Consider the following 27,163-nt stretch of genomic DNA (forward strand, 5'->3'; position numbering starts at 1 on the left):
TTTATTCAGATGTCCTGCAAAATCTTGACCCAGACCCTGCGTAGTATTTTCCACCCTCCTCTGCCTACTTCCCTCTAGGACAGGCTTTTGCCACCAGGAATGCAGAGGGCAGAGTGCTGGCCTGGGAGTCCCAGCTCCAAGGCTCACCAGCTATGGGGACATGGTGGGTCACAGAGACGCTGTGCACCTGTTTCCCTGTCTGCTCCACAGGCACAGTAATGCAGGCCTGGGGGTGGGGGTGGGATGTGGGGCGGGTGTGTGTGTGGGAAAAGTCACAACTCTATCAGTGTTTTGAGTCCAGCAAACTCATTTCTCTTGTCTCTAGTTTTTCATTTCCTGTGACTTCACAATAACAGCAAGTCTCCACATACCTGCCACGTACGAGTTACTGCAGTTGGAGGATGCACTGGCCTGGCGAGCTTCTTCCCCAACGCCAAATTTAGCAAAAAGTCAGACCATATCACCCTGGGAATCACAGAGAAATTGCTAAAGCAGAGGCTCTACAGCCTCACACTGACTCCACTTCCCCCACTCCCTTCCTGTGCCCCAAGACCTTCCTTCTCTCTCTTCTCTTCCCCTTACCCAAACCTGCTGTGCACGTGTGACTGTCCCATTTCACTGTAGCCTTAGCAACGCACACCTCGGGCTTCTTTATGTAGGTCAAGGGAGCGACCAGCAGATGGCGCTGCTCCATCCGCGCCGGCCAGACTCGGGCTGGAGCAAGGAGCATTTCGCCCAGCTTCAACAGAGTCAGCTTTCTCGAAATGAATAAACCACGAGAATGAGATATACAGGTTTTCAAAAGTTATACGGCGTGCTAGATCTTGAACAAATAAGAACTTCTGGACTAATCGATTATGTGCTTCCGATTGCTATGCACGCCACAACAGTGAGTCGCAAACACAGCAGGGGAGCAGGGCCGGCTCCCCATAAGTCACCAGGGTCTTTTCAGAACACCAGTGACACTGGGAGACAGGCAGTCCCGTCTTCTGACTAGGCTCAGTGCGGCTGGAGCAGGCTTGGAGGGGGCAACAAGCTGGGGTCCAACCCTGGCTCTTCAGGTCACGAAGGAATGACTTCGCCGGGTCCCTCCCACTCTGTGAGCTTCCCTTTCTTCGTCTGCAAAATGCCTAGTGGTTCAGAGGTTCTGTGAGGAATCGGTGAAATAATGCACATCACTCAATAAATACTGAGCACAGTGCCTGACACGTGGAAGTGGTCAGGAAAGGAGGACTAGTCTTTATTAGCCATTAGTCTTATTCATCAGACCAGCTGTTCAGTCTCAGGGACATCCAAAGGCAGCACTATGCAGTGTCCAGGTCACAGACGTTAGATACAGCAGCTCTACCACTTAATTAGCGCTGTGGGAACACCACTGGGCCTCTCTGAGGCCCAGCTTCCTGACTGGTAAAATCAGCGTGTGCAACACCCACCTCCCAGGCTGTCGTGGGGATCGAATGTCGCCGTGTGCCTGTGGAAGTGCCTGGAACACAGGAAGGGCTCCCTAGGTGGCAGCTGCTGTGGCAGCCCGCACAACGGGAGCACCGCCACCACAGAGCAGCGGCCACGGAAACAACTCTTACTTGCGCCTTGTTTGAGCCTCGTCCATCTACTTCTCACCTGCTCTCGCTCAGTTGCACAGAACGGGCAGCAGATATCCAAAGGCAGAACAAAAGAAAACCTAAAACAGAGGGCATTCTATGCACCAAAAGTTTTCCAGATTTGGAAAAGACAGCCACTCTTATAACGTTGACGGCTGTACTACAGCTGAAGCCCTCAGTGAGCCTCCCTGAAGCTCACAGCCTTCCTCTGCTGGCGCCCAGCTTTGCTGGAAACATCCGGACTCCTGGCATGCTTGCACCTTTGGCCTCCCGCAGCCACAGAGCAAGTCTCCTGGTGCTGACTCTCCTGGAGAATGCCTCTGGGAGGACAAGCGAAGGACAAAGCCCGACCACATTCCCACCCTCAGTCTGCTCTGTCCTCTGCCTTCGCCCATCCCTCCCTCTCTCTGCTTTCCCATCACCTGTTTGTCCCAAGGATCACAGGGATTTGCTCAGCCTCTCAGGCGACAGAGGGCTTAACACTGAAACTCAGCCACACCCCCCTCCTCCTACTGGAACCCTCATGTAACTGCAGACTCTTATGACTCACCTGGGGCTCCTGAGGTCTTTATGCCCCCGGTGCCCAGTTATAAAACGCCGGTCCTGGGATTCCTTCCCCTTAAGAATACCTTCTGCTTTCGAGATCATATTGGTAGTTTATCTTGACCATTATACTTCTCACGATAGTTCTCAGTCATGAAAGTTGATCGGCACTCCGGGTCTGTAGATCAATCTCTGGTGAGTTTGCCTTGATTCCTGACTCTTGCAAAAATGAGCTTATTCCCTTGCGACGCCAAGGACCAGCCCTTAGACGGGGTAAACAAGCAGGTCCCGATCACTGATCTAACTGCCCATGTCACTCTCAAATGTTCAAACTTGAAATGTTCCAAGTTGAACTTGCCTTTTCTAAAAACCAAAAGTACCTCTCTTTTCTCCCTTGGTTCCCTGGTTTGGGTGTTATCACCACCATACCCCCCCCCCCATAATCAGGTTTCATCGCTGAGTCTGAGTGGGCTGTGTCCTTCTCCCCCACTTAATCAGATACTAAGACTCCATTTCCTGTGGTTTCTGGAATCCGTCCCCCACCCCTTTCTATCCCCATCAGCCTTGCCTTGGTTTAAGTACAAATTGTTTCCCCCTTGACATGTACAATTTCCTGTCACTGTCTAGCTGTTTCCTGGTTTTCAGCCTCACCTCCCGCCCCCCACCACCACCAAAGCCAAATTCATCCTCCCCATTGGGACGATGTGATCTGTGGAAAACATAAATATGGCCAAGACACTCTCCTCCTGAACAAAATCTTTCGAAAAATCTCAAAGTTTAGGATTGGACCCCATCTCCAGAGCCTCTGACCCTTTCTCTGAGAATCCGATTTCCAACCCCCAGTGCGAATCGCGAGGCTTGTGTTTTCCTGCTCTCCAGAGAATCACAAGCTCAATTAAGCCCTTCATGCTCAGGACGACCTGGATTTGCAGTTGCTCTCCAAGGCAGATCGCATTTCACAAACGTCATGGAAATGTTCAAACACATGGGAGTTGAAAAAATAACGCAGAGAAACTGCACGTCCCATCATCTATGTATATTGCATATCAACTCATAGTCAGTCGGGTTTGATTTCTGCCCGCTCCCCTTTCCTAATGCGACGGGATTCTTTTAAAATTAACCCCATGCGTCCTATATGAATACGTATAAGAAATTGCTTTCAAAAGGAGGAGCAGTAAGTCTAATGACTAGCTCTTAGTGATCAGTGTTTGGATCTGTTGTGCTCTTCCATTTTATCGGCTTGCAAAATGCTTCAGACATCCCCAGAGCCAGGACACGGCTGCTAGCGTGGCTGACGCGGGGATAATTTCTTGAGTTTCTGGGCATGTGAAAGGTATGCAACCCTACAGGAGGATAAACCTTTGCAGGTGACTGTGGCTGTGATGCAAGCAAGTGGACCAGGCAGCGAGATGCCAAGCGTGAGGGTGCTGCATTGCACAGCAGGGGGCTGTATGCAGCCTATGGCAAGCCACAAGATGAGCTTCTTCCTGACGTATGCCAGTGTGCTAATGGCAGTCCATACTCTCTTCGCTTTTTCACTGCCTCCCTGGGGTCGATACTAGGCTCTGATACTTGGAGACTGGACGCCCCGCCATGAGCTACCAGGTCCCCCAAACTGCCCGCCCCACCTGGTGATTCCTGAGGCTTAACCTTTCGATAAGGAAAGACAGGGGATAGGTAAATTAGTAGCTCCCTGTGAGAAATGACCCTTTGGGCCGTGACATGATGGCCACCGATACATATTGGAGGATTGTGGGTGGTATTTATGGAAATCTCCTGACCCAGCTAAGGGTAAGGCAGAGGTAGGATGACTGGTATGGTCCTACGGAAGACCATATAAGAAGTCAGAGGACCAGAACTGGAAACAGTGGGCACACAGCTAAATCCCCTTTAAACTGACATCAGAAACTTGGTCCCTTAACTCTTAAGTTTCCCATTACATCACAGTGCCCGGTTTTAATGAAACTGTTGGAAAGGCAGAATCAAAATAGGCAAGTCAGAGGGCGACTTCTGGCATGGCAACGTGAGGCGCTCCACGAACCCACCCCCTGAGTGACACTGGTGAAAATTGTTTCAAAACCAGCCATTTAAAGTCTCTGGAATGACGTCAAGGGAATACAGTAAGTGAAGAAACATTTACTTAAGAAAGCCTGCTAAAACATCAGCTCTTGATGGATTTGACCTGATTCACCGTTGGGGCGCTGTGACTCTGGGTTTGTCTTTGTCTTTCGGTTGTTTTCCTTGTTTACGGTATGTGCACTTGTGCTTACACAAAGGATCTTGGAATTTTATATATGGAAAGATGTCAAAACGGATGCGTCCTGTGTTTGTAACCTACAGGGCGAAGGCAGTAGTCACAGGCTGATTGGTCTGTCCAACAGGCACCTTTTCTCTGATGCCTTCCCACTGCACACACACCCTCCTCTTGGTTGTGTGACTGAGTACCCTGGCCATAGCTACTTGGTTTGATACTTGTCACCTCAGTCAAGTTGAGCCGCTCATACTCTTTGCTCTTAATTTTCAAGTATTGAAATAAACACCAAGATGGATTGACTTCCCGCTAAGTCTCTTTAAAGCCATTTCTTTAGAGAGCTTTACTTAGAAGGCCTACTGTTGATTTCTCCAGAGCTACCCTTGTTCCTGTCCCTGTGATACTTGTTTGTTGCTTTGGTTTCTTGGATTTTGAAAAATACTTGTGTTCTGCTAATCAAAGTTGTCTGTTGGAGAAGCTCCCACTTGCAGATATGCATTCTTTGCGATGTATACAAGTGTGACCAAGGAAGCCGGTGGATCTGCCGTCAAAGGTGCACCAGGGTGGAGCTCTGAGCTCTATGTTCTAGGGTATTGAGGTCAGGGGTTTGGTGCCAGGATGCGGGGTCTTCAGGCCGAGATTAAAATTCTCCCCTTGTTAAGGTAGGAAAGGTAGCAGGTAGCCTAACATCTTCCTCTGTGAAGGTGATACTTTTGGCCACTAAAGGAAGACCACATGTAATACAGGGTCTCTGGTCCCGCCCTCAGCGGGTGGACACAGAATATGGTGAGGCCAAACAGGAACAAGTGGTATGACACACATAGGTGAGTCATACCACTATATTCTCTATGGCGGCTGGTCGAGACACAAAAGCAAACATCCACCAGTACCCCAAGGAGGGGTCTTCCTGCACCCCAGTCTCGTTGGAAGCCGGGCGAGACACGGGTGGTAGGATTAACACGATCCGCAATCTGCCGTCCGCTTCTCTGCCAACCAACCAACCCCCTAGCGTAGCCACAGCAGTTATATTAGTGGCTGGTGGCTAATTGGTAACAGCTGATGGCCATCTAATAACCGAGCCAGCACCTTTCCACGTGAGGCCGAGAGCCTGGAAACTACTCTCTGGAACTCTGTCCCGACACCACAAATACATACCTGGGTATTGTGGAGGTGGTGGGGCACCTTCTGTTCCAGCTAGAGTATGGCAGAGGTAGGGTGACTAGCATGGTCCTGCAGAACATCGTTCCAGAAGTCAGGAGGACCAAAACTGAAAGCCGTGAGCATGCAGTTAATTTCTGACCAAGCCTGCATTAGAATCTGGGTCCTTGAAGTCTCAGGTGTTTCTCGTACCACCGTGCCCGATCTTATAAAGTCTTAGTAAGGGTGGAATCCAGAGAGGCAGATCAGTGAAAGGTTATTTGTCGCATTGTCCCTTAAACATATCAATACAGCAGCCTCCTCCTTCCCCCTGAACCCGAGGATAGTACTGAACCATATAAATACTATTTTTTCCTACACATACCTACACGTTGTGACTTCTCCTTGACATATCCGAATTGCCAGCATTTTACGCCTTGTGGCCATTATTAAGTAAAATAAGGGTTACTCGAACACAAGCGCTGTGATACCGAGACAGTTGATCTGATAACTGCGACGGCTACTAAGTTACTAATTGCAGGGATGGGGGAGGTGTAACATACACAAGGGGAAAGGTGGACAAATGATGGTTCACATCCTGGGAGGGATGGAGTGGGATGGTACCGAATTTAAACCTTATGAATTGTTCATCTCTGGAATGTTCCATTTAATATTTTCAGACCGCAGGCGGCCACGGGTAACTAACTGAAATGGCAGAAAGCGAAACCGTGGGTAAGGGGCACTACCGTACATTTTCCATTACTCGTATAAAATTTCCAATTAACTAAAATCGTACGCCCTCTTCACCTGAAACTAACATGAAATAATACCGAATGTCAACTGTAACTGAAAAACAATGAATAATTTAAAAAACCGTATGCCCTCTGTACAGCTTAGCATGGTGTAAACATCCATGAAGTTGCCTTATCATTATGGTCGTCAAAATCTCCCCCCCACACACACCATGAGAAGCGAGAGAAAGACAGTGACAGACTGTCCTGCCTGAAGATGTGCCACGCTGGCACATCTCTCTCTCTCCCTGGGATTTCATAAAGATCTTGGGCTGCAGGTGTCAGCAGTTCTATTGTTGCCATCCAGTCTAGAGGGGCCCAAGCTTCAACAGCTCATGTCCTGCCTGAGGGGTTCCTCAGTGTTCAGAGTTCAAAGAACCTCCCCTGGCCTACCATAACAGCTGAAACTTTATTTATATCCCTGTCATTAAGCTCTGTGTGTTAAGGGACGAGTCGCCATTAGGCTGTGAGCCACTCCCAGCCAGCTATGCTCATCCTCATCCCAACCAGTACACTGTCATCACAGTGTGTGTCCCTCTCTCCAGAGAGTCTCAGAAATGCTGCTCTGGGCGCTGAGCAGTTTGTAAGGGATGGAAGAGTTAGATGAGCAGATGGTCAGTGACAGTTGGAGTATTATTACCAACCAGACTCCATTGCAGCACTGGCACAGCCACAGGTGGCAACAGATGGCCTTCTCAAGCTTGTGATGGGAATCCAGTAATGAATCTTTGTCACAACTCAGATGTGAGCTGGGATGCTTGGCTCCACTGGCCGCCCAGCCAAGTGTATGGTGTCTCCCCTCAGCTGTTGGATGTTTTCCCAGCTGTCACCATCCATAAGGTAGGACCTGCAGGGCAAGAATCAAGAGGAAGCTTTGGGAGACTCGTGGGACTCACATCTGCTTTCCATTTTGGATCCGCAAGTATAAAACACACACACACACACACACACACACACACACACACACACACACCAAATAAACATACAAAGAAAGAAAGAAAACAGGGAGGTTGAGTGTTTGCTCCTGATAGTAAGCTGAGGCAATCACGTGGGTCTCCTCAGGTGTTGTTGTTGTTGTTGTTGTTTTTCACTCTAAGGAACACTACCCTGGCTGCTTGATGTCTAATGTCAGAAAACTTCTGTTTCATATATTTTGAGTGTTTCTCTTTTAACTTGTGAAGAATTCTGGGTGAGCCAGATACACAAGAGATATTTTGCACTTGGAAGGACATGGGGACACCAGACACTGTTTCAAGGCAAGCAAGTGGAAGCAAATTGACTGTCACGGTATTGGTAGGGCGCAGCAGCTGGCTCTGCAGCTCACCTAGCTCCAGCTGAGTCTCTTCCATCAGCTTCTCCGACTCCTGAGGCAGCATGTGCACGTCCTGGGACAGCACCTGGGTCCATACCCCCTCTATCTCCTCACACAGGGGAAACGAACATCTTTAAGATGTTGTGCCATCCTGTCTCCGACCTGGGTATGCATTTCGGTTTGCTTGAGGATTCTTTTGTTTCCCTCTTTAGCACTTAAAAATGTTCTTGAAGTGGCTTTTTATGATTTTTCAAATATATTCCTAAGCACTACTATTTCTTTTGCATTGCTTTTCTGAACCGAGTCATTAACACCATTATCTATTTTAACTGGTTATTTTCTGCAGATACAAAGTTTGTGAAGGATTTACGTTAATTTTGTACTCAGCCAACAAATGTATTCAGATATAATAACCTGTAATAGAGTCCCCTCCTCCAATTGGTTAATCCCTTAGTCATTCCTTTCCTTTATTCTTACACATAGAAATGTATCACGTCGTGGCTGGAAAGCATGCAAGGACTCTCTAGTCTGTCACAGGACCCCACTCAAGTGGCACCCAGAGTCTAGGGTTAGCAAAAATTACGCTGGAGCGGAAGGGCAGAAGCGGTCGGAAGGCAGGACTCTTCGACCCCCAGGAGAGGGACGCTAAGATCCCAAACTTGCAGCGTACTCCTCCCTCACTAAATAGAGCCAGGTGTCCGGGGCTCCTCCCTGGTCCCTGCCCCTACCCAGCGGCCCGCCCCGGAAAACCGCGGCCCCGCCCCTCCGATTCTGACCCCGCCTTCTCGAGCGGGAGGCAGCCCCGCCTGCCTCCTCGGACGCCTCCACCCCCATCCCCACCTTCCGCTTCTCAGGCCTTCCGTCGGCTCCCTGCGCGCCTGCGCATTAGCGACCACCAGGCCTTGCGGGCGGAGCTCGCGCACGCGCCCCGCACCGCCTGCGGCCCCGCCCACCCCCGCCTGGACCCGCCTCCGCACACACGCACTTCCCGCCACGCCTCCCGCCCTCCTCCCCGCCCCCAGCCCCGCCCAGCCCAGCCAAGCGAGCGAGGCGCGATGGACGGCCGAGTGCAGCTGATCAAGGCCCTCCTGGCCCTGCCCCTCCGGCCCCAGGCGCGTCGGTGGAGGAACCCGATTCCCTTCCCCGAGACGTTTGACGGAGACACCGACCGGCTCCCGGAGTTTATCGTGCAGACGGGCGCCTACATGCTGGTGGACGAGACCCTGTTCTCCAGCGATGCCCTGAAGGTGACGTTCCTCATCACCCGCCTCACCGGGCCGGCCCTGCAGTGGGTGATCCCCTACATCAGGAAGGAGAGCCCCCTGCTCAATGATTACCGGGGCTTCCTGGCCGAGATGAAGCGGGTCTTTGGATGGGTGGAGGACGAGGACTTCTAGGCCGGGAGACCCTCGGGCCTGGGTGGCGGGTGCTCGGGGGAGGGTCCGCGCGCCCGTCGCCACCGCCCAGACCGCCACAGGCGTCCTCCCGCCGCGCCTCCCCCGCCCTTACGTTCGAGTCGCCGTGATCCACCCCGCGCTCCTGTCCCCTCCCGCGTAGTGCTTGCCTTTGTTCCAGGAATAGCGCTCCAGGTCCCGCTGCTGCAGCGGGGCCTCTCTCTGGAGCGCGCCGCCGCCGCCGCCGCCGCCGCCGCCGCCGCCGCCCTGGGTCCAGCCCGGCCCCTCCCACGCACACTTGGACTCGGTCCTGGGCTCCAGCTGCGAGCTGCGCTCCCGCTGCACGCTGGACAGACCCCCACAGCCCAGCCGCTCCCTGTCAGGCTACCAGGCCTGCATCGATGTGCCCGGAGACCTGCGCGGCGGCTGCCATCATCACCATCCGCCGCATCCCAGCGACAGACTGCAGCCTCCAGCGGTCTGGTCTCACCCGGGAGGTAGCTGACTGAGCTGGCCACAGCCCCTGGACAATGATTCCAACAGCTCACCGCCTCCCTGGAGGGGCTCTGCCAGCCGTTCACCTTCGGCGGGACCCAGTCCCTCCCTACTCCCAGAGACACCTTCTGCTCCTGCCAGATGGCTGCCGGGTCCCAGGGCTGCCCGGCAGCCAAATCGAGTCGCTCATGTTCTCCTGTGGACCTGTTCGTTTTGCCCAGCATCCGGTTCTCTTCTGAATTTGCAGCCGTCTCTCTGATGTGTGCCTTTTGTTCAACACAGTGACCCCTGCACTCTGCCCGGCTCTCCTACACTACCTGGACAAAAGTCTTCTCCTTATTTTCAATAAATGTCAGATGCTATTAAAAAAGAAATTGAGTCTCAATGAATATGGCGCCTCTCCCTCCCTGGTCCAGTACGCAGGGTCCGTGTCTTGTTCAGCAGGTATGTCCCCTGCCACTCTATGGCTGATGTGGCCCTGGGCATGGAGACCCCTCTGGTGATGGATCACTCAGTCCCAGATGCTGACTTCCAAAGCAGTCAGCTCCATGCCCCTTAGGAAATGGACCTCGATGTGATTCTGGCCAAGGCGATGTAAGGACAAGTCACCTAGGAGGCTCTTCAGACAAGGTTTCTTCATTTCCAAAGAGCAGCTTGAAAGCCCAACACCTAATTGTTACAAACGGTGAATTCCACACATTTGTTGGTGAACACCTGTCAAAGTTTTACTTAACCCATTATTCTGGGAACCAGCAGGATGGCAGAGGTGCTTCAGAAAATGCATTTACATTTATAGAGCCTTGGATCCTGTAAGTAGTGGGGAAAGGAATAATGCAGAATTGCGGTTAGTTCAGGTACAAACCTGGCTGATGACCTGCAGGACCATAACATTATAACTTTCTCTCACAGGCAGAAAAGGAAAAAGCGCTGCTCCTTACTGCTCCTTCGCATGCTAACCTCTTAAATCCACGGTGCTGAAACAGCCTCTGCTACCTCGTGTATGGCTGCGAAAAGTTAAATATACTGATATTCAGCGGGGTGCTCAGACAGGGTAGCACTCTGGTGTGATGTTAAAAGGTCATTGAATCAACTCTGCCTTATTCCAATTACGGTTATTTTTCCAGAACGTGTAAGAGGTGGGAAAAGACTGAGCTTAGTTCATGGGTGGGTTGGCTCCATACGTGGTAGAAAACAAAATGGACTTTGCACTAGAAAGAGGACTAATGCTTACATGCCCAATCCTTAGACTTCCCTGCCTTCTGCCTCTAGGTGAGACCCTTTGGCTTTGGACTTGATGTCAAATTGGCTTAATCGCTCCGAGCCTTGTCATTGTCATTCTGCAGTTCATTTAATAGCCTCTTATAACAACCATCTCATTGCACAATCTTTGTGATTATTACTTCCTCTGGACGTCTCAAACTCCTGAGATACTGCACCTGCCTGCCAGTAATTTTCCTTCCGTTGGTGTCCTATGTCCGTTCTTCCCTGGTGAAAGTTTTGACAGTTAGACCGCTGTCACATCACAGAGGTTATCGGTACTTCACTTAACCACCAGTGATGTAGTCCTCATTTCCAACCAGCTGGTAGGCAACCGTGCTCCAAACTCCCATTTAATAATCTGCTTCTTAGGACCACTTCTAGCACCAAATATACTTTAAGTCCCTCCAGAAACAGATCTCATTAACAGCTCTTGTCAGGGAGTGAAGGAAGCTGGACTGAGCAGAGGGAGTATTTGAAGAGGCACGCAGTTGCAATAGAGGACTCAGCTGATCCTCCAGGGATATCTAAAGCTGGGATGGCCGTTTGGAAATGTTAGGAGTTGAAAAGAGGAGGCTAGGCCTTTGTACCCCCACACTGACTAGTCATTGCATATAGTCTTACCTGGAGGAAGCAGTGTACCCCTGAGCAAGGCAGCCCCCTTTAATCCATAGCAATTCCTGGGGAGTGATTCAGCTGTGACTTTCAGCAGGCTACACTCCTAGCCGCTGAGGCAATGAATGCCTCGGTCCTAAAGGTTGGATTGGGGGGCAGTACATCATAGCATCCACTTCACTCATCAGTAGGGGAATGGCATTAACAGGATGGAACATAATTCAGCATTTAAAAGGAATAAGATAGACCTATGCTAGCCTATTTGGAGAGATTTTTGCAAGGTTTTGTTAAGTAAGAAACAATTTGCAGAAAACTGCACAATGTGCCCATTGTTTTGTTAGACGTTAACCAAAAAGGGCTTACACATGAACACACAGGCACACACCCACGCACGCGTGCGTGTGCACACACACACACACACACACACACACACACACTCGATTAGCTAGGTATGAAGAACCATGCAGACATATACATACTAGGTTGTTAGTGTGGGTCACAAGAGGTGGCGAAGGGTTGATGGCAGAGACAGATAGGGCCTTTGGGGAGGGGATCCACAAAGAAAAGGAAAGAAAACAGGGTGTGCTAAAATCGGGGGATTAATGTATTCCCAGAAACCTGGAAAAGCTGTAGAAACTTGTGAGAAGGAAATAGTATCAATCAGGGTGCCAACAAGAAACCGATGGTACACATAAGTGGGGTAAGGGAGGAGAATTAACTGAAGAGACTGTGTACAAAGGTATGAGCATGGTTAAGAGAAATTGTGATAGATTGGATACTTGTTCTGCAAACATTCACTCCTCACTCTCCCCGACCCTGTGGGATGGAGTGTACATACCTGTTGCTCTGAATCTAGGCTTGGTCATGCACTTGCTTTCGTCCATCGAATATGAGCAGACATGATGTGAGTATAGGATTTCAATGTGTTTGCGTGGTTTGGTAGTCTTCTTGCCCTCCTGCGATTGTCATGAGAAGAGCATGCCCCAGGCAGTTGTTGATCCTTCAGATTGGGGTACACAGTAATTCACCTGGAGTAGATTTGAACACAATCTGCATCCTAGAGCCAAGCCCACCCTAACTGCATCCTGAAGGAAAATAACCCCAGACAGCTCAGAGCACATAAGCATGGAGAAAAAGTGACTCTTGTAAGTCTTGGGGAGATTTCTTATACAGCATTATTGCAGCAATAGCTGACTAATACTGACACCAACAAGGGATTCTGAAATACCCTGGGGCTAGCAAGAGTGGGGAGCTGTCACCTCCCACTGAAGCATGGAGGGGTAAGGGCAGGGAGTGATTACTGGAACACAACAGCTATACGAGGTCTGACAAGTTTGCGAACTTGTTGCACTGATGTTGCTAACTTTTTTTTTTTTAATATCAGAGGGATTATTCATTATGAGTGTGTACCAACTGGACAAACAGTTTCCCATGTTTACTATTTGGAAGTGCTGAAAAGGCTGCATGAAAACATTAGACGACCTGAACTTTTCGCCACCAATTCGTGGCTCTTGCATCACGACCATGCACCAGCTCACACGGCACTGTCTGTGAGGGAGTTTTCACCAGTAAACAAATAACTCTATTGGAACACCCTCCCTACTCACCTGATCGAGCCCCCAATGACTTTTTTCTTCACCCAGAGGTAAAGGAAATATTGAAAGGAAGACATTTTGCTGACATTCAGGACGTCAAAGGTAATAACGACGACAGCTCTGATGGCCATTCCAGAAAAAGAGTTCCAAAATTGCTTTGAAGGGTGGACTAGGCGCTGGCGTCAGTGCATAGCTTCCCAAGGGGAGTACTTTGAAGGTGACCATAGTGATATCCAGCAATGAGGTATGTAGCACTTTTTCTAGGATGAGTTCTCGAACTTAATTGTCTGACCTCGTAGAAAAGAATCCTGGACAGGATTTGTGGCCTTTGGTAGAGGAACTCAGCCACAGTCACCTCCTGGTCAGAAGCCAGAGGGCAAGGGAGCCATTTATTCAGTCCATAAAGGTCAGCCTCCTGGGCACAGAACAGGGTGGTGGTGAGTGGTTTTAGAGGGCAAACGGGAGATGTCCAAAAGATTTGTGCACAATCAATTCCAAGTGAGGCACATTGGAAGAGATGCACAATCACATTAGTAATTAGAGAGATTTTAAATAGAACAAAAATGGGATCCGGTTTCAAACTATTTGGCAAAAGTAAAAATAATGACAATATCAAATGTTGAAGGGATATGGGGAAATGAGAATTTTCATGTACGGCTTATGACAGTGTAGAACAAAATTGGAGTTGTACAAGAAATTAATATGATGATGCCTCATAAAGTTAAGACATACATACCCTACAAACAAGCAACTCCAATAAGGATGTTGAGGTGCAGCATTTTTTTTAATGGGTGTGTGATTAAGACCTCTGCGAAGCTGTTTATTATCTAATATTTTCCTTTAAAGCCTTAATTGTTTGGGCTTTCAAATTTAAGTCTATAATCCACACCGAATTAATTTTTATGTATGCTGAGAGGTAGTGGCCAATGTTCATTGTTTCAAAATGGAAATCTAATTAACCCAATAAAATTTATGAGAAAGAATGTTTTCTTCCCCACAGAATTTACTGCCTTTGTCATAAACCAGGTGACCATACAAGTGTGTATTTCTTTCTGGATTTTTTATTGTACTCCATTTGTCTATCTGTCTCCTTGCACTAATACCACATGCTTTAATTTTTGTGGTGTGTGTGTGTGTGTGTGTGTGTGTGTGTGTGTGAGAGAGAGAGAGAGAGAGAGAGAGAGAGAGAGAGAGAGAGTGTGTTTTATACAATAAGCCTTGCTATCTGGTGGTATAAGTCATCCAGCTTCGTATGTCTTCAATATTGATTTGGGTGCTCTAAATTCTTTGCATTTCCATATAAATTTTAGATTAACTGATCAATTTCTCTTGTGATTAGTGTTCTTTGTATCCTGTTAAAGAAATATTTGCCTAACCCAATATCGTGAAGGTATCCTGCTGTATTTTCTTCTAAAAACTGCTTGATTTTTATTGGAATAGCATTGAACCTAAAAACAAATTTGGGGAGACTATATACTGTAACAATTTTGAGGTTTTCAATTCATGAACATCTCATATGCTTCCATTTATTTTATTTTATTTAGCTCACTGTTATTCTTTAGTTTCCACTGTTGAAGTATTGCAAATATTTTATAGATTTATGAGTATTCCTTGATATTTGATCATTTATAACACTATCATAAATGGTATCACTTTTGTTAAATTCTGTTCCCACTAATTGTGTTAGTAAATATGGATACAGTTAATTTTATAACAGCTTTATTGAGATATAATTTACATACCACAGTATTCACTCTTTTAAAGTATACAAGTCCGGGGCGGATGGGTGGCTCAGTTGGTTAGAGTGCGAGCTCTGGGCAAAAGGGCTGCCGATTCGCACAAAGGCCAGTGAGTTGTGCTCCGCAGCTAGAATGAAGACAAGCTGCACCTCAGCTCCCGTGCAGCCTGATGGTTCAATTGGTTGGAGTGCAGGCTCTCAACCACAAGGTTGCCAGTTTGACTCCCACAAGGGATCGTGGGCTGCGCCCCCTGCAACTAGCAATGGTAACTGGACCTGGAGCTGTGCTGCGCCCTCCACAACTAAGATTGAAAGGACAACAACTTGACTTGGAAAAAAGGCCTAGAAGTACACAGTGTTCCCCAATTAAGTCCTGTTCCCCTTCCCCAATAAAATCTTAGAAAAATAAAATAACTTTTAGTGGTTAAATATCAAATGCTTTCCTCTGAGGTCACGAACTAGACAGTATTGTCAACCATCACCATTTTTATTCACAATGTCTTAGGATTGTTAGCCATTACAACTAGGTAATAAAATGAAATAAAGTGTATTAAAATTGGAAAAGAAATAAAATCCATTATTTGAAGATATGACATACAAAATCCAAAGAAATCTACAAACAATTAGAAATAATAAAGTTTGCAATTTTTGTGACTAGAAGATCAATATATAAAATTTAAAAACACAATAACAACTGTTGGTGAGGGTGTAGAGAAATTAGAGCCGTCTACATTGCTAGTAAAATGGTGCAACTACTGTGGAATACAGTCTGGCCATTTCTCAAAATGTTTCTTTTCAGCATAGAGTTATTGTGTCACCCACCTGACAATTCCACTCCAGTTGTGGAACTGAAAATATGCATCTTCTGAATTAAACTGAAAATATGCACCTTCACAAAAACTTGTATGTGAATATTTATAATAGCATTATTCATAATTACCAAAAAAAATAGAAACAACTCAAAAGTCCAGCAGCTGATGAATGGATAAACAAAAGTGGTATAGCCACACAATGGAATATTAAAAAGCAATGAAGGTCTGACACATACTACAACATGGATGAGCCTAGAAAACATAATGCTAAGCGAAAGAAGCCAGTCACAAAAGATCATATATTAGATCAGTCTATTTATATGAAATGTTCAAAATAGGAAAATATATGGATGCAGAAAGTCTATTGGTTGATGGAGCTTGATGGAGGGGAAAATGGGGAGGCACAGTGTTTCTTTTTGGGGTGATGAAAATGTTCTAAAATTAGGTAGTGGTAATAGTTGTACAATTCTGAATATACTAAAACTACTGACTTGTATACTTAATTTTCATTTATTTTTTTTAAAGATTTTATTGGGGAAGAGGAACAGGACTTCATCGGGGAACAGTGTGTTTTTCACAGGATCCATCAGCTCCAAGTCAAGTTGTTGTCCTTTCAATCTTAGTTATGGAGGGCGCAGCTCAGCTCCAAGTCCAGTCGACATTGTTCAATCTTAGATGCAGATTGCAGGGGGCACAGCCCACCATCCCTTGTGGGAGTCAAACTGGCAACCTTGTGGTTGAGAGCCTGCACTCCAACCAATTGAACCATCAGGCTGCACGGGAGCTGAGGTGCAGCTTGTCTTCATTCTAGCTGCGGAGCACAACTCACTGGCCTTTGTGCGAATCGGCAGCCCTTTTGCCCAGAGCTCGCACTCTAACCAACTGAGCCACCCATCCGCCCCGGACTTGTATACTTTAAAAGAGTGAATACTGTGGTATGTAAATTATATCTCAATAAAGCTGTTATAAAATTAACTGTATCCATATTTACTAACACAATTAGTGGGAACAGAATTTAACAAAAGTGATACCATTTATGATAGTGTTATAAATGATCAAATATCAAGGAATACTCATAAATCTATAAAATATTTGCAATACTTCAACAGTGGAAACTAAAGAATAACAGTGAGCTAAATAAAATAAAATAAATGGAAGCATATGAGATGTTCATGAATTGAAAACCTCAAAATTGTTACAGTATATAGTCTCCCCAAATTTGTTTTTAGGTTCAATGCTATTCCAATAAAAATCAAGCAGTTTTTAGAAGAAAATACAGCAGGATACCTTCACGATATTGGGTTAGGCAAATATTTCTTTAACAGGATACAAAGAACACTAATCACAAGAGAAATTGATCAGTTAATCTAAAATTTATATGGAAATGCAAAGAATTTAGAGCACCCAAATCAATATTGAAGACATACGAAGCTGGATGACTTATACCACCAGATAGCAAGGCTTATTGTATAAAACACACTCTCTCTCTCTCTCTCTCTCTCTCTCTCTCTCTCTCTCACACACACACACACACACACACACACACACACACCACAAAAATTAAAGCATGTGGTATTAGTGCAAGGAGACAGATAGACAAATGGAGTACAATAAAAAATCCAGAAAGAAATACACACTTGTATGGTCACCTGGTTTATGACAAAGGCAGTAAATTCTGTGGGGAAGAAAACATTCTTTCTCATAAATTTTATTGGGTTAATTAGATTTCCATTTTGAAACAATGAACATTGGCCACTACCTCTCAGCATACATAAAAATTAATTCGGTGTGGATTATAGACTTAAATTTGAAAGCCCAAACAATTAAGGCTTTAAAGGAAAATATTAGATAATAAACAGCTTCGCAGAGGTCTTAATCACACACCCATTAAAAAAAATGCTGCACCTCAACATCCTTATTGGAGTTGCTTGTTTGTAGGGTATGTATGTCTTAACTTTATGAGGCATCATCATATTAATTTCTTGTACAACTCCAATTTTGTTCTACACTGTCATAAGCCGTACATGAAAATTCTCATTTCCCCATATCCCTTCAACATTTGATATTGTCATTATTTTTACTTTTGCCAAATAGTTTGAAACCGGATCCCATTTTTGTTCTATTTAAAATCTCTCTAATTACTAATGTGATTGTGCATCTCTTCCAATGTGCCTCACTTGGAATTGATTGTGCACAAATCTTTTGGACATCTCCCGTTTGCCCTCTAAAACCACTCACCACCACCCTGTTCTGTGCCCAGGAGGCTGACCTTTATGGACTGAATAAATGGCTCCCTTGCCCTCTGGCTTCTGACCAGGAGGTGACTGTGGCTGAGTTCCTCTACCAAAGGCCACAAATCCTGTCCAGGATTCTTTTCTACGAGGTCAGACAATTAAGTTCGAGAACTCATCCTAGAAAAAGTGCTACATACCTCATTGCTGGATATCACTATGGTCACCTTCAAAGTACTCCCCTTGGGAAGCTATGCACTGACGCCAGCGCCTAGTCCACCCTTCAAAGCAATTTTGGAACTCTTTTTCTGGAATGGCCATCAGAGCTGTCGTCGTTATTACCTTTGACGTCCTGAATGTCAGCAAAATGTCTTCCTTTCAATATTTCCTTTACCTCTGGGTGAAGAAAAAAGTCATTGGGGGCTCGATCAGGTGAGTAGGGAGGGTGTTCCAATAGAGTTATTTGTTTACTGGTGAAAACTCCCTCACAGACAGTGCCGTGTGAGCTGGTGCATGGTCGTGATGCAAGAGCCACGAATTGGTGGCGAAAAGTTCAGGTCGTCTAATGTTTTCATGCAGCCTTTTCAGCACTTCCAAATAGTAAACATGGGAAACTGTTTGTCCAGTTGGTACACACTCATAATGAATAATCCCTCTGATATTAAAAAAAAAAAAGTTAGCAACATCAGTGCAACAAGTTCGCAAACTTGTCAGACCTCGTATAGCTGTTGTGTTCCAGTAATCACTCCCTGCCCTTACCCCTCCATGCTTCAGTGGGAGGTGACAGCTCCCCACTCTTGCTAGCCCCAGGGTATTTCAGAATCCCTTGTTGGTGTCAGTATTAGTCAGCTATTGCTGCAATAATGCTGTATAAGAAATCTCCCCAAGACTTACAAGAGTCACTTTTTCTCCATGCTTATGTGCTCTGAGCTGTCTGGGGTTATTTTCCTTCAGGATGCAGTTAGGGTGGGCTTGGCTCTAGGATGCAGATTGTGTTCAAATCTACTCCAGGTGAATTACTGTGTACCCCAATCTGAAGGATCAACAACTGCCTGGGGCATGCTCTTCTCATGACAATCGCAGGAGGGCAAGAAGACTACCAAACCACGCAAACACATTGAAATCCTATACTCACATCATGTCTGCTCATATTCGATGGACGAAAGCAAGTGCATGACCAAGCCTAGATTCAGAGCAACAGGTATGTACACTCCATCCCACAGGGTCGGGGAGAGTGAGGAGTGAATGTTTGCAGAACAAGTATCCAATCTATCACAATTTCTCTTAACCATGCTCATACCTTTGTACACAGTCTCTTCAGTTAATTCTCCTCCCTTACCCCACTTATGTGTACCATCGGTTTCTTGTTGGCACCCTGATTGATACTATTTCCTTCTCACAAGTTTCTACAGCTTTTCCAGGTTTCTGGGAATACATTAATCCCCCGATTTTAGCACACCCTGTTTTCTTTCCTTTTCTTTGTGGATCCCCTCCCCAAAGGCCCTATCTGTCTCTGCCATCAACCCTTCGCCACCTCTTGTGACCCACACTAACAACCTAGTATGTATATGTCTGCATGGTTCTTCATACCTAGCTAATCGAGTGTGTGTGTGTGTGTGTGTGTGTGTGTGTGTGCACACGCACGCGTGCGTGGGTGTGTGCCTGTGTGTTCATGTGTAAGCCCTTTTTGGTTAACGTCTAACAAAACAATGGGCACATTGTGCAGTTTTCTGCAAATTGTTTCTTACTTAACAAAACCTTGCAAAAATCTCTCCAAATAGGCTAGCATAGGTCTATCTTATTCCTTTTAAATGCTGAATTATGTTCCATCCTGTTAATGCCATTCCCCTACTGATGAGTGAAGTGGATGCTATGATGTACTGCCCCCCAATCCAACCTTTAGGACCGAGGCATTCATTGCCTCAGCGGCTAGGAGTGTAGCCTGCTGAAAGTCACAGCTGAATCACTCCCCAGGAATTGCTATGGATTAAAGGGGGCTGCCTTGCTCAGGGGTACACTGCTTCCTCCAGGTAAGACTATATGCAATGACTAGTCAGTGTGGGGGTACAAAGGCCTAGCCTCCTCTTTTCAACTCCTAACATTTCCAAACGGCCATCCCAGCTTTAGATATCCCTGGAGGATCAGCTGAGTCCTCTATTGCAACTGCGTGCCTCTTCAAATACTCCCTCTGCTCAGTCCAGCTTCCTTCACTCCCTGACAAGAGCTGTTAATGAGATCTGTTTCTGGAGGGACTTAAAGTATATTTGGTGCTAGAAGTGGTCCTAAGAAGCAGATTATTAAATGGGAGTTTGGAGCACGGTTGCCTACCAGCTGGTTGGAAATGAGGACTACATCACTGGTGGTTAAGTGAAGTACCGATAACCTCTGTGATGTGACAGCGGTCTAACTGTCAAAACTTTCACCAGGGAAGAACGGACATAGGACACCAACGGAAGGAAAATTACTGGCAGGCAGGTGCAGTATCTCAGGAGTTTGAGACGTCCAGAGGAAGTAATAATCACAAAGATTGTGCAATGAGATGGTTGTTATAAGAGGCTATTAAATGAACTGCAGAATGACAATGACAAGGCTCGGAGCGATTAAGCCAATTTGACATCAAGTCCAAAGCCAAAGGGTCTCACCTAGAGGCAGAAGGCAGGGAAGTCTAAGGATTGGGCATGTAAGCATTAGTCCTCTTTCTAGTGCAAAGTCCATTTTGTTTTCTACCACGTATGGAGCCAACCCACCCATGAACTAAGCTCAGTCTTTTCCCACCTCTTACACGTTCTGGAAAAATAACCGTAATTGGAATAAGGCAGAGTTGATTCAATGACCTTTTAACATCACACCAGAGTGCTACCCTGTCTGAGCACCCCGCTGAATATCAGTATATTTAACTTTTCGCAGCCATACACGAGGTAGCAGAGGCTGTTTCAGCACCGTGGATTTAAGAGGTTAGCATGCGAAGGAGCAGTAAGGAGCAGCGCTTTTTCCTTTTCTGCCTGTGAGAGAAAGTTATAATGTTATGGTCCTGCAGGTCATCAGCCAGGTTTGTACCTGAACTAACCGCAATTCTGCATTATTCCTTTCCCCACTACTTACAGGATCCAAGGCTCTATAAATGTAAATGCATTTTCTGAAGCACCTCTGCCATCCTGCTGGTTCCCAGAATAATGGGTTAAGTAAAACTTTGACAGGTGTTCACCAACAAATGTGTGGAATTCACCGTTTGTAACAATTAGGTGTTGGGCTTTCAAGCTGCTCTTTGGAAATGAAGAAACCTTGTCTGAAGAGCCTCCTAGGTGACTTGTCCTTACATCGCCTTGGCCAGAATCACATCGAGGTCCATTTCCTAAGGGGCATGGAGCTGACTGCTTTGGAAGTCAGCATCTGGGACTGAGTGATCCATCACCAGAGGGGTCTCCATGCCCAGGGCCACATCAGCCATAGAGTGGCAGGGGACATACCTGCTGAACAAGACACGGACCCTGCGTACTGGACCAGGGAGGGAGAGGCGCCATATTCATTGAGACTCAATTTCTTTTTTAATAGCATCTGACATTTATTGAAAATAAGGAGAAGACTTTTGTCCAGGTAGTGTAGGAGAGCCGGGCAGAGTGCAGGGGTCACTGTGTTGAACAAAAGGCACACATCAGAGAGACGGCTGCAAATTCAGAAGAGAACCGGATGCTGGGCAAAACGAACAGGTCCACAGGAGAACATGAGCGACTCGATTTGGCTGCCGGGCAGCCCTGGGACCCGGCAGCCATCTGGCAGGAGCAGAAGGTGTCTCTGGGAGTAGGGAGGGACTGGGTCCCGCCGAAGGTGAACGGCTGGCAGAGCCCCTCCAGGGAGGCGGTGAGCTGTTGGAATCATTGTCCAGGGGCTGTGGCCAGCTCAGTCAGCTACCTCCCGGGTGAGACCAGACCGCTGGAGGCTGCAGTCTGTCGCTGGGATGCGGCGGATGGTGATGATGGCAGCCGCCGCGCAGGTCTCCGGGCACATCGATGCAGGCCTGGTAGCCTGACAGGGAGCGGCTGGGCTGTGGGGGTCTGTCCAGCGTGCAGCGGGAGCGCAGCTCGCAGCTGGAGCCCAGGACCGAGTCCAAGTGTGCGTGGGAGGGGCCGGGCTGGACCCAGGGCGGCGGCGGCGGCGGCGGCGGCGCGCTCCAGAGAGAGGCCCCGCTGCAGCAGCGGGACCTGGAGCGCTATTCCTGGAACAAAGGCAAGCACTACGCGGGAGGGGACAGGAGCGCGGGGTGGATCACGGCGACTCGAACGTAAGGGCGGGGGAGGCGCGGCGGGAGGACGCCTGTGGCGGTCTGGGCGGTGGCGACGGGCGCGCGGACCCTCCCCCGAGCACCCGCCACCCAGGCCCGAGGGTCTCCCGGCCTAGAAGTCCTCGTCCTCCACCCATCCAAAGACCCGCTTCATCTCGGCCAGGAAGCCCCGGTAATCATTGAGCAGGGGGCTCTCCTTCCTGATGTAGGGGATCACCCACTGCAGGGCCGGCCCGGTGAGGCGGGTGATGAGGAACGTCACCTTCAGGGCATCGCTGGAGAACAGGGTCTCGTCCACCAGCATGTAGGCGCCCGTCTGCACGATAAACTCCGGGAGCCGGTCGGTGTCTCCGTCAAACGTCTCGGGGAAGGGAATCGGGTTCCTCCACCGACGCGCCTGGGGCCGGAGGGGCAGGGCCAGGAGGGCCTTGATCAGCTGCACTCGGCCGTCCATCGCGCCTCGCTCGCTTGGCTGGGCTGGGCGGGGCTGGGGGCGGGGAGGAGGGCGGGAGGCGTGGCGGGAAGTGCGTGTGTGCGGAGGCGGGTCCAGGCGGGGGTGGGCGGGGCCGCAGGCGGTGCGGGGCGCGTGCGCGAGCTCCGCCCGCAAGGCCTGGTGGTCGCTAATGCGCAGGCGCGCAGGGAGCCGACGGAAGGCCTGAGAAGCGGAAGGTGGGGATGGGGGTGGAGGCGTCCGAGGAGGCAGGCGGGGCTGCCTCCCGCTCGAGAAGGCGGGGTCAGAATCGGAGGGGCGGGGCCGCGGTTTTCCGGGGCGGGCCGCTGGGTAGGGGCAGGGACCAGGGAGGAGCCCCGGACACCTGGCTCTATTTAGTGAGGGAGGAGTACGCTGCAAGTTTGGGATCTTAGCGTCCCTCTCCTGGGGGTCGAAGAGTCCTGCCTTCCGACCGCTTCTGCCCTTCCGCTCCAGCGTAATTTTTGCTAACCCTAGACTCTGGGTGCCACTTGAGTGGGGTCCTGTGACAGACTAGAGAGTCCTTGCATGCTTTCCAGCCACGACGTGATACATTTCTATGTGTAAGAATAAAGGAAAGGAATGACTAAGGGATTAACCAATTGGAGGAGGGGACTCTATTACAGGTTATTATATCTGAATACATTTGTTGGCTGAGTACAAAATTAACGTAAATCCTTCACAAACTTTGTATCTGCAGAAAATAACCAGTTAAAATAGATAATGGTGTTAATGACTCGGTTCAGAAAAGCAATGCAAAAGAAATAGTAGTGCTTAGGAATATATTTGAAAAATCATAAAAAGCCACTTCAAGAACATTTTTAAGTGCTAAAGAGGGAAACAAAAGAATCCTCAAGCAAACCGAAATGCATACCCAGGTCGGAGACAGGATGGCACAACATCTTAAAGATGTTCGTTTCCCCTGTGTGAGGAGATAGAGGGGGTATGGACCCAGGTGCTGTCCCAGGACGTGCACATGCTGCCTCAGGAGTCGGAGAAGCTGATGGAAGAGACTCAGCTGGAGCTAGGTGAGCTGCAGAGCCAGCTGCTGCGCCCTACCAATACCGTGACAGTCAATTTGCTTCCACTTGCTTGCCTTGAAACAGTGTCTGGTGTCCCCATGTCCTTCCAAGTGCAAAATATCTCTTGTGTATCTGGCTCACCCAGAATTCTTCACAAGTTAAAAGAGAAACACTCAAAATATATGAAACAGAAGTTTTCTGACATTAGACATCAAGCAGCCAGGGTAGTGTTCCTTAGAGTGAAAAACAACAACAACAACAACAACACCTGAGGAGACCCACGTGATTGCCTCAGCTTACTATCAGGAGCAAACACTCAACCTCCCTGTTTTCTTTCTTTCTTTGTATGTTTATTTGGTGTGTGTGTGTGTGTGTGTGTGTGTGTGTGTGTGTGTGTGTGTGTTTTATACTTGCGGATCCAAAATGGAAAGCAGATGTGAGTCCCACGAGTCTCCCAAAGCTTCCTCTTGATTCTTGCCCTGCAGGTCCTACCTTATGGATGGTGACAGCTGGGAAAACATCCAACAGCTGAGGGGAGACACCATACACTTGGCTGGGCGGCCAGTGGAGCCAAGCATCCCAGCTCACATCTGAGTTGTGACAAAGATTCATTACTGGATTCCCATCACAAGCTTGAGAAGGCCATCTGTTGCCACCTGTGGCTGTGCCAGTGCTGCAATGGAGTCTGGTTGGTAATAATACTCCAACTGTCACTGACCATCTGCTCATCTAACTCTTCCATCCCTTACAACCTGCTCAGCGCCCAGAGCAGCATTTCTGAGACTCTCTGGAGAGAGGGACACACACTGTGATGACAGTGTACTGGTTGGGATGAGGATGAGCATAGCTGGCTGGGAGTGGCTCACAGCCTAATGGCGACTCGTCCCTTAACACACAGAGCTTAATGACAGGGATATAAATAAAGTTTCAGCTGTTATGGTAGGCCAGGGGAGGTTCTTTGAACTCTGAACACTGAGGAACCCCTCAGGCAGGACATGAGCTGTTGAAGCTTGGGCCCCTCTAGACTGGATGGCAACAATAGAACTGCTGACACCTGCAGCCCAAGATCTTTATGAAATCCCAGGGAGAGAGAGAGATGTGCCAGCGTGGCACATCTTCAGGCAGGACAGTCTGTCACTGTCTTTCTCTCGCTTCTCATGGTGTGTGTGGGGGGGAGATTTTGACGACCATAATGATAAGGCAACTTCATGGATGTTTACACCATGCTAAGCTGTACAGAGGGCATACGGTTTTTTAAATTATTCATTGTTTTTCAGTTACAGTTGACATTCGGTATTATTTCATGTTAGTTTCAGGTGAAGAGGGCGTACGATTTTAGTTAATTGGAAATTTTATACGAGTAATGGAAAATGTACGGTAGTGCCCCTTACCCACGGTTTCGCTTTCTGCCATTTCAGTTAGTTACCCGTGGCCGCCTGCGGTCTGAAAATATTAAATGGAACATTCCAGAGATGAACAATTCATAAGGTTTAAATTCGGTACCATCCCACTCCATCCCTCCCAGGATGTGAACCATCATTTGTCCACCTTTCCCCTTGTGTATGTTACACCTCCCCCATCCCTGCAATTAGTAACTTAGTAGCCGTCGCAGTTATCAGATCAACTGTCTCGGTATCACAGCGCTTGTGTTCGAGTAACCCTTATTTTACTTAATAATGGCCACAAGGCGTAAAATGCTGGCAATTCGGATATGTCAAGGAGAAGTCACAACGTGTAGGTATGTGTAGGAAAAAATAGTATTTATATGGTTCAGTACTATCCTCGGGTTCAGGGGGAAGGAGGAGGCTGCTGTATTGATATGTTTAAGGGACAATGCGACAAATAACCTTTCACTGATCTGCCTCTCTGGATTCCACCCTTACTAAGACTTTATAAGATCGGGCACGGTGGTACGAGAAACACCTGAGACTTCAAGGACCCAGATTCTAATGCAGGCTTGGTCAGAAATTAACTGCATGCTCACGGCTTTCAGTTTTGGTCCTCCTGACTTCTGGAACGATGTTCTGCAGGACCATGCTAGTCACCCTACCTCTGCCATACTCTAGCTGGAACAGAAGGTGCCCCACCACCTCCACAATACCCAGGTATGTATTTGTGGTGTCGGGACAGAGTTCCAGAGAGTAGTTTCCAGGCTCTCGGCCTCACGTGGAAAGGTGCTGGCTCGGTTATTAGATGGCCATCAGCTGTTACCAATTAGCCACCAGCCACTAATATAACTGCTGTGGCTACGCTAGGGGGTTGGTTGGTTGGCAGAGAAGCGGACGGCAGATTGCGGATCGTGTTAATCCTACCACCCGTGTCTCGCCCGGCTTCCAACGAGACTGGGGTGCAGGAAGACCCCTCCTTGGGGTACTGGTGGATGTTTGCTTTTGTGTCTCGACCAGCCGCCATAGAGAATATAGTGGTATGACTCACCTATGTGTGTCATACCACTTGTTCCTGTTTGGCCTCACCATATTCTGTGTCCACCCGCTGAGGGCGGGACCAGAGACCCTGTATTACATGTGGTCTTCCTTTAGTGGCCAAAAGTATCACCTTCACAGAGGAAGATGTTAGGCTACCTGCTACCTTTCCTACCTTAACAAGGGGAGAATTTTAATCTCGGCCTGAAGACCCCGCATCCTGGCACCAAACCCCTGACCTCAATACCCTAGAACATAGAGCTCAGAGCTCCACCCTGGTGCACCTTTGACGGCAGATCCACCGGCTTCCTTGGTCACACTTGTATACATCGCAAAGAATGCATATCTGCAAGTGGGAGCTTCTCCAACAGACAACTTTGATTAGCAGAACACAAGTATTTTTCAAAATCCAAGAAACCAAAGCAACAAACAAGTATCACAGGGACAGGAACAAGGGTAGCTCTGGAGAAATCAACAGTAGGCCTTCTAAGTAAAGCTCTCTAAAGAAATGGCTTTAAAGAGACTTAGCGGGAAGTCAATCCATCTTGGTGTTTATTTCAATACTTGAAAATTAAGAGCAAAGAGTATGAGCGGCTCAACTTGACTGAGGTGACAAGTATCAAACCAAGTAGCTATGGCCAGGGTACTCAGTCACACAACCAAGAGGAGGGTGTGTGTGCAGTGGGAAGGCATCAGAGAAAAGGTGCCTGTTGGACAGACCAATCAGCCTGTGACTACTGCCTTCGCCCTGTAGGTTACAAACACAGGACGCATCCGTTTTGACATCTTTCCATATATAAAATTCCAAGATCCTTTGTGTAAGCACAAGTGCACATACCGTAAACAAGGAAAACAACCGAAAGACAAAGACAAACCCAGAGTCACAGCGCCCCAACGGTGAATCAGGTCAAATCCATCAAGAGCTGATGTTTTAGCAGGCTTTCTTAAGTAAATGTTTCTTCACTTACTGTATTCCCTTGACGTCATTCCAGAGACTTTAAATGGCTGGTTTTGAAACAATTTTCACCAGTGTCACTCGGGGGGTGGGTTCGTGGAGCGCCTCACGTTGCCATGCCAGAAGTCGCCCTCTGACTTGCCTATTTTGATTCTGCCTTTCCAACAGTTTCATTAAAACCGGGCACTGTGATGTAATGGGAAACTTAAGAGTTAAGGGACCAAGTTTCTGATGTCAGTTTAA

At 47.9% G+C, this 27,163-nt stretch overlaps 1 protein-coding gene and 1 long non-coding RNA gene across 2 annotated transcripts; one reads left to right on the forward strand and one right to left on the reverse strand.

Moving 5' to 3' along the window:
* Positions 1 to 273: 273 nt before the first annotated feature.
* LOC141569641 (uncharacterized) lies at positions 274 to 8,344 on the reverse strand. Its single transcript, XR_016019914.1, has 3 exons — positions 7,648 to 8,344; positions 2,152 to 7,170; positions 274 to 1,681 (listed from the first exon to the last, which is right to left on the reverse strand). It is a non-coding gene; the product is annotated as an uncharacterized LOC141569641 (long non-coding RNA).
* Positions 8,345 to 8,644: 300 nt separating this feature from the next.
* On the forward strand, positions 8,645 to 9,898 carry LOC109437933 (retrotransposon Gag-like protein 8). The gene has a single exon (XM_019717459.3). It carries the CDS (start codon positions 8,691 to 8,693, stop codon positions 9,030 to 9,032), a length of 342 nt encoding a protein of 113 aa, XP_019573018.3. The 5' UTR covers positions 8,645 to 8,690; the 3' UTR covers positions 9,033 to 9,898.
* The last annotated feature ends 17,265 nt before the right edge of the window (positions 9,899 to 27,163 follow it).

This window comes from Rhinolophus sinicus, chromosome 18, assembly GCF_057876585.1.
Source record: "Rhinolophus sinicus isolate RSI-liver-muscle chromosome 18, RSI-T2T, whole genome shotgun sequence".
Taxonomy (NCBI): Eukaryota; Metazoa; Chordata; class Mammalia; order Chiroptera; family Rhinolophidae; genus Rhinolophus; species Rhinolophus sinicus.

Bases quoted from the DNA above. Each gene is read 5' to 3' on its own strand.
- LOC109437933 (XM_019717459.3), top strand. From the start codon at position 8,691: ATGGACGGCCGAGTGCAGCTGATCAAGGCCCTCCTGGCCCTGCCCCTC.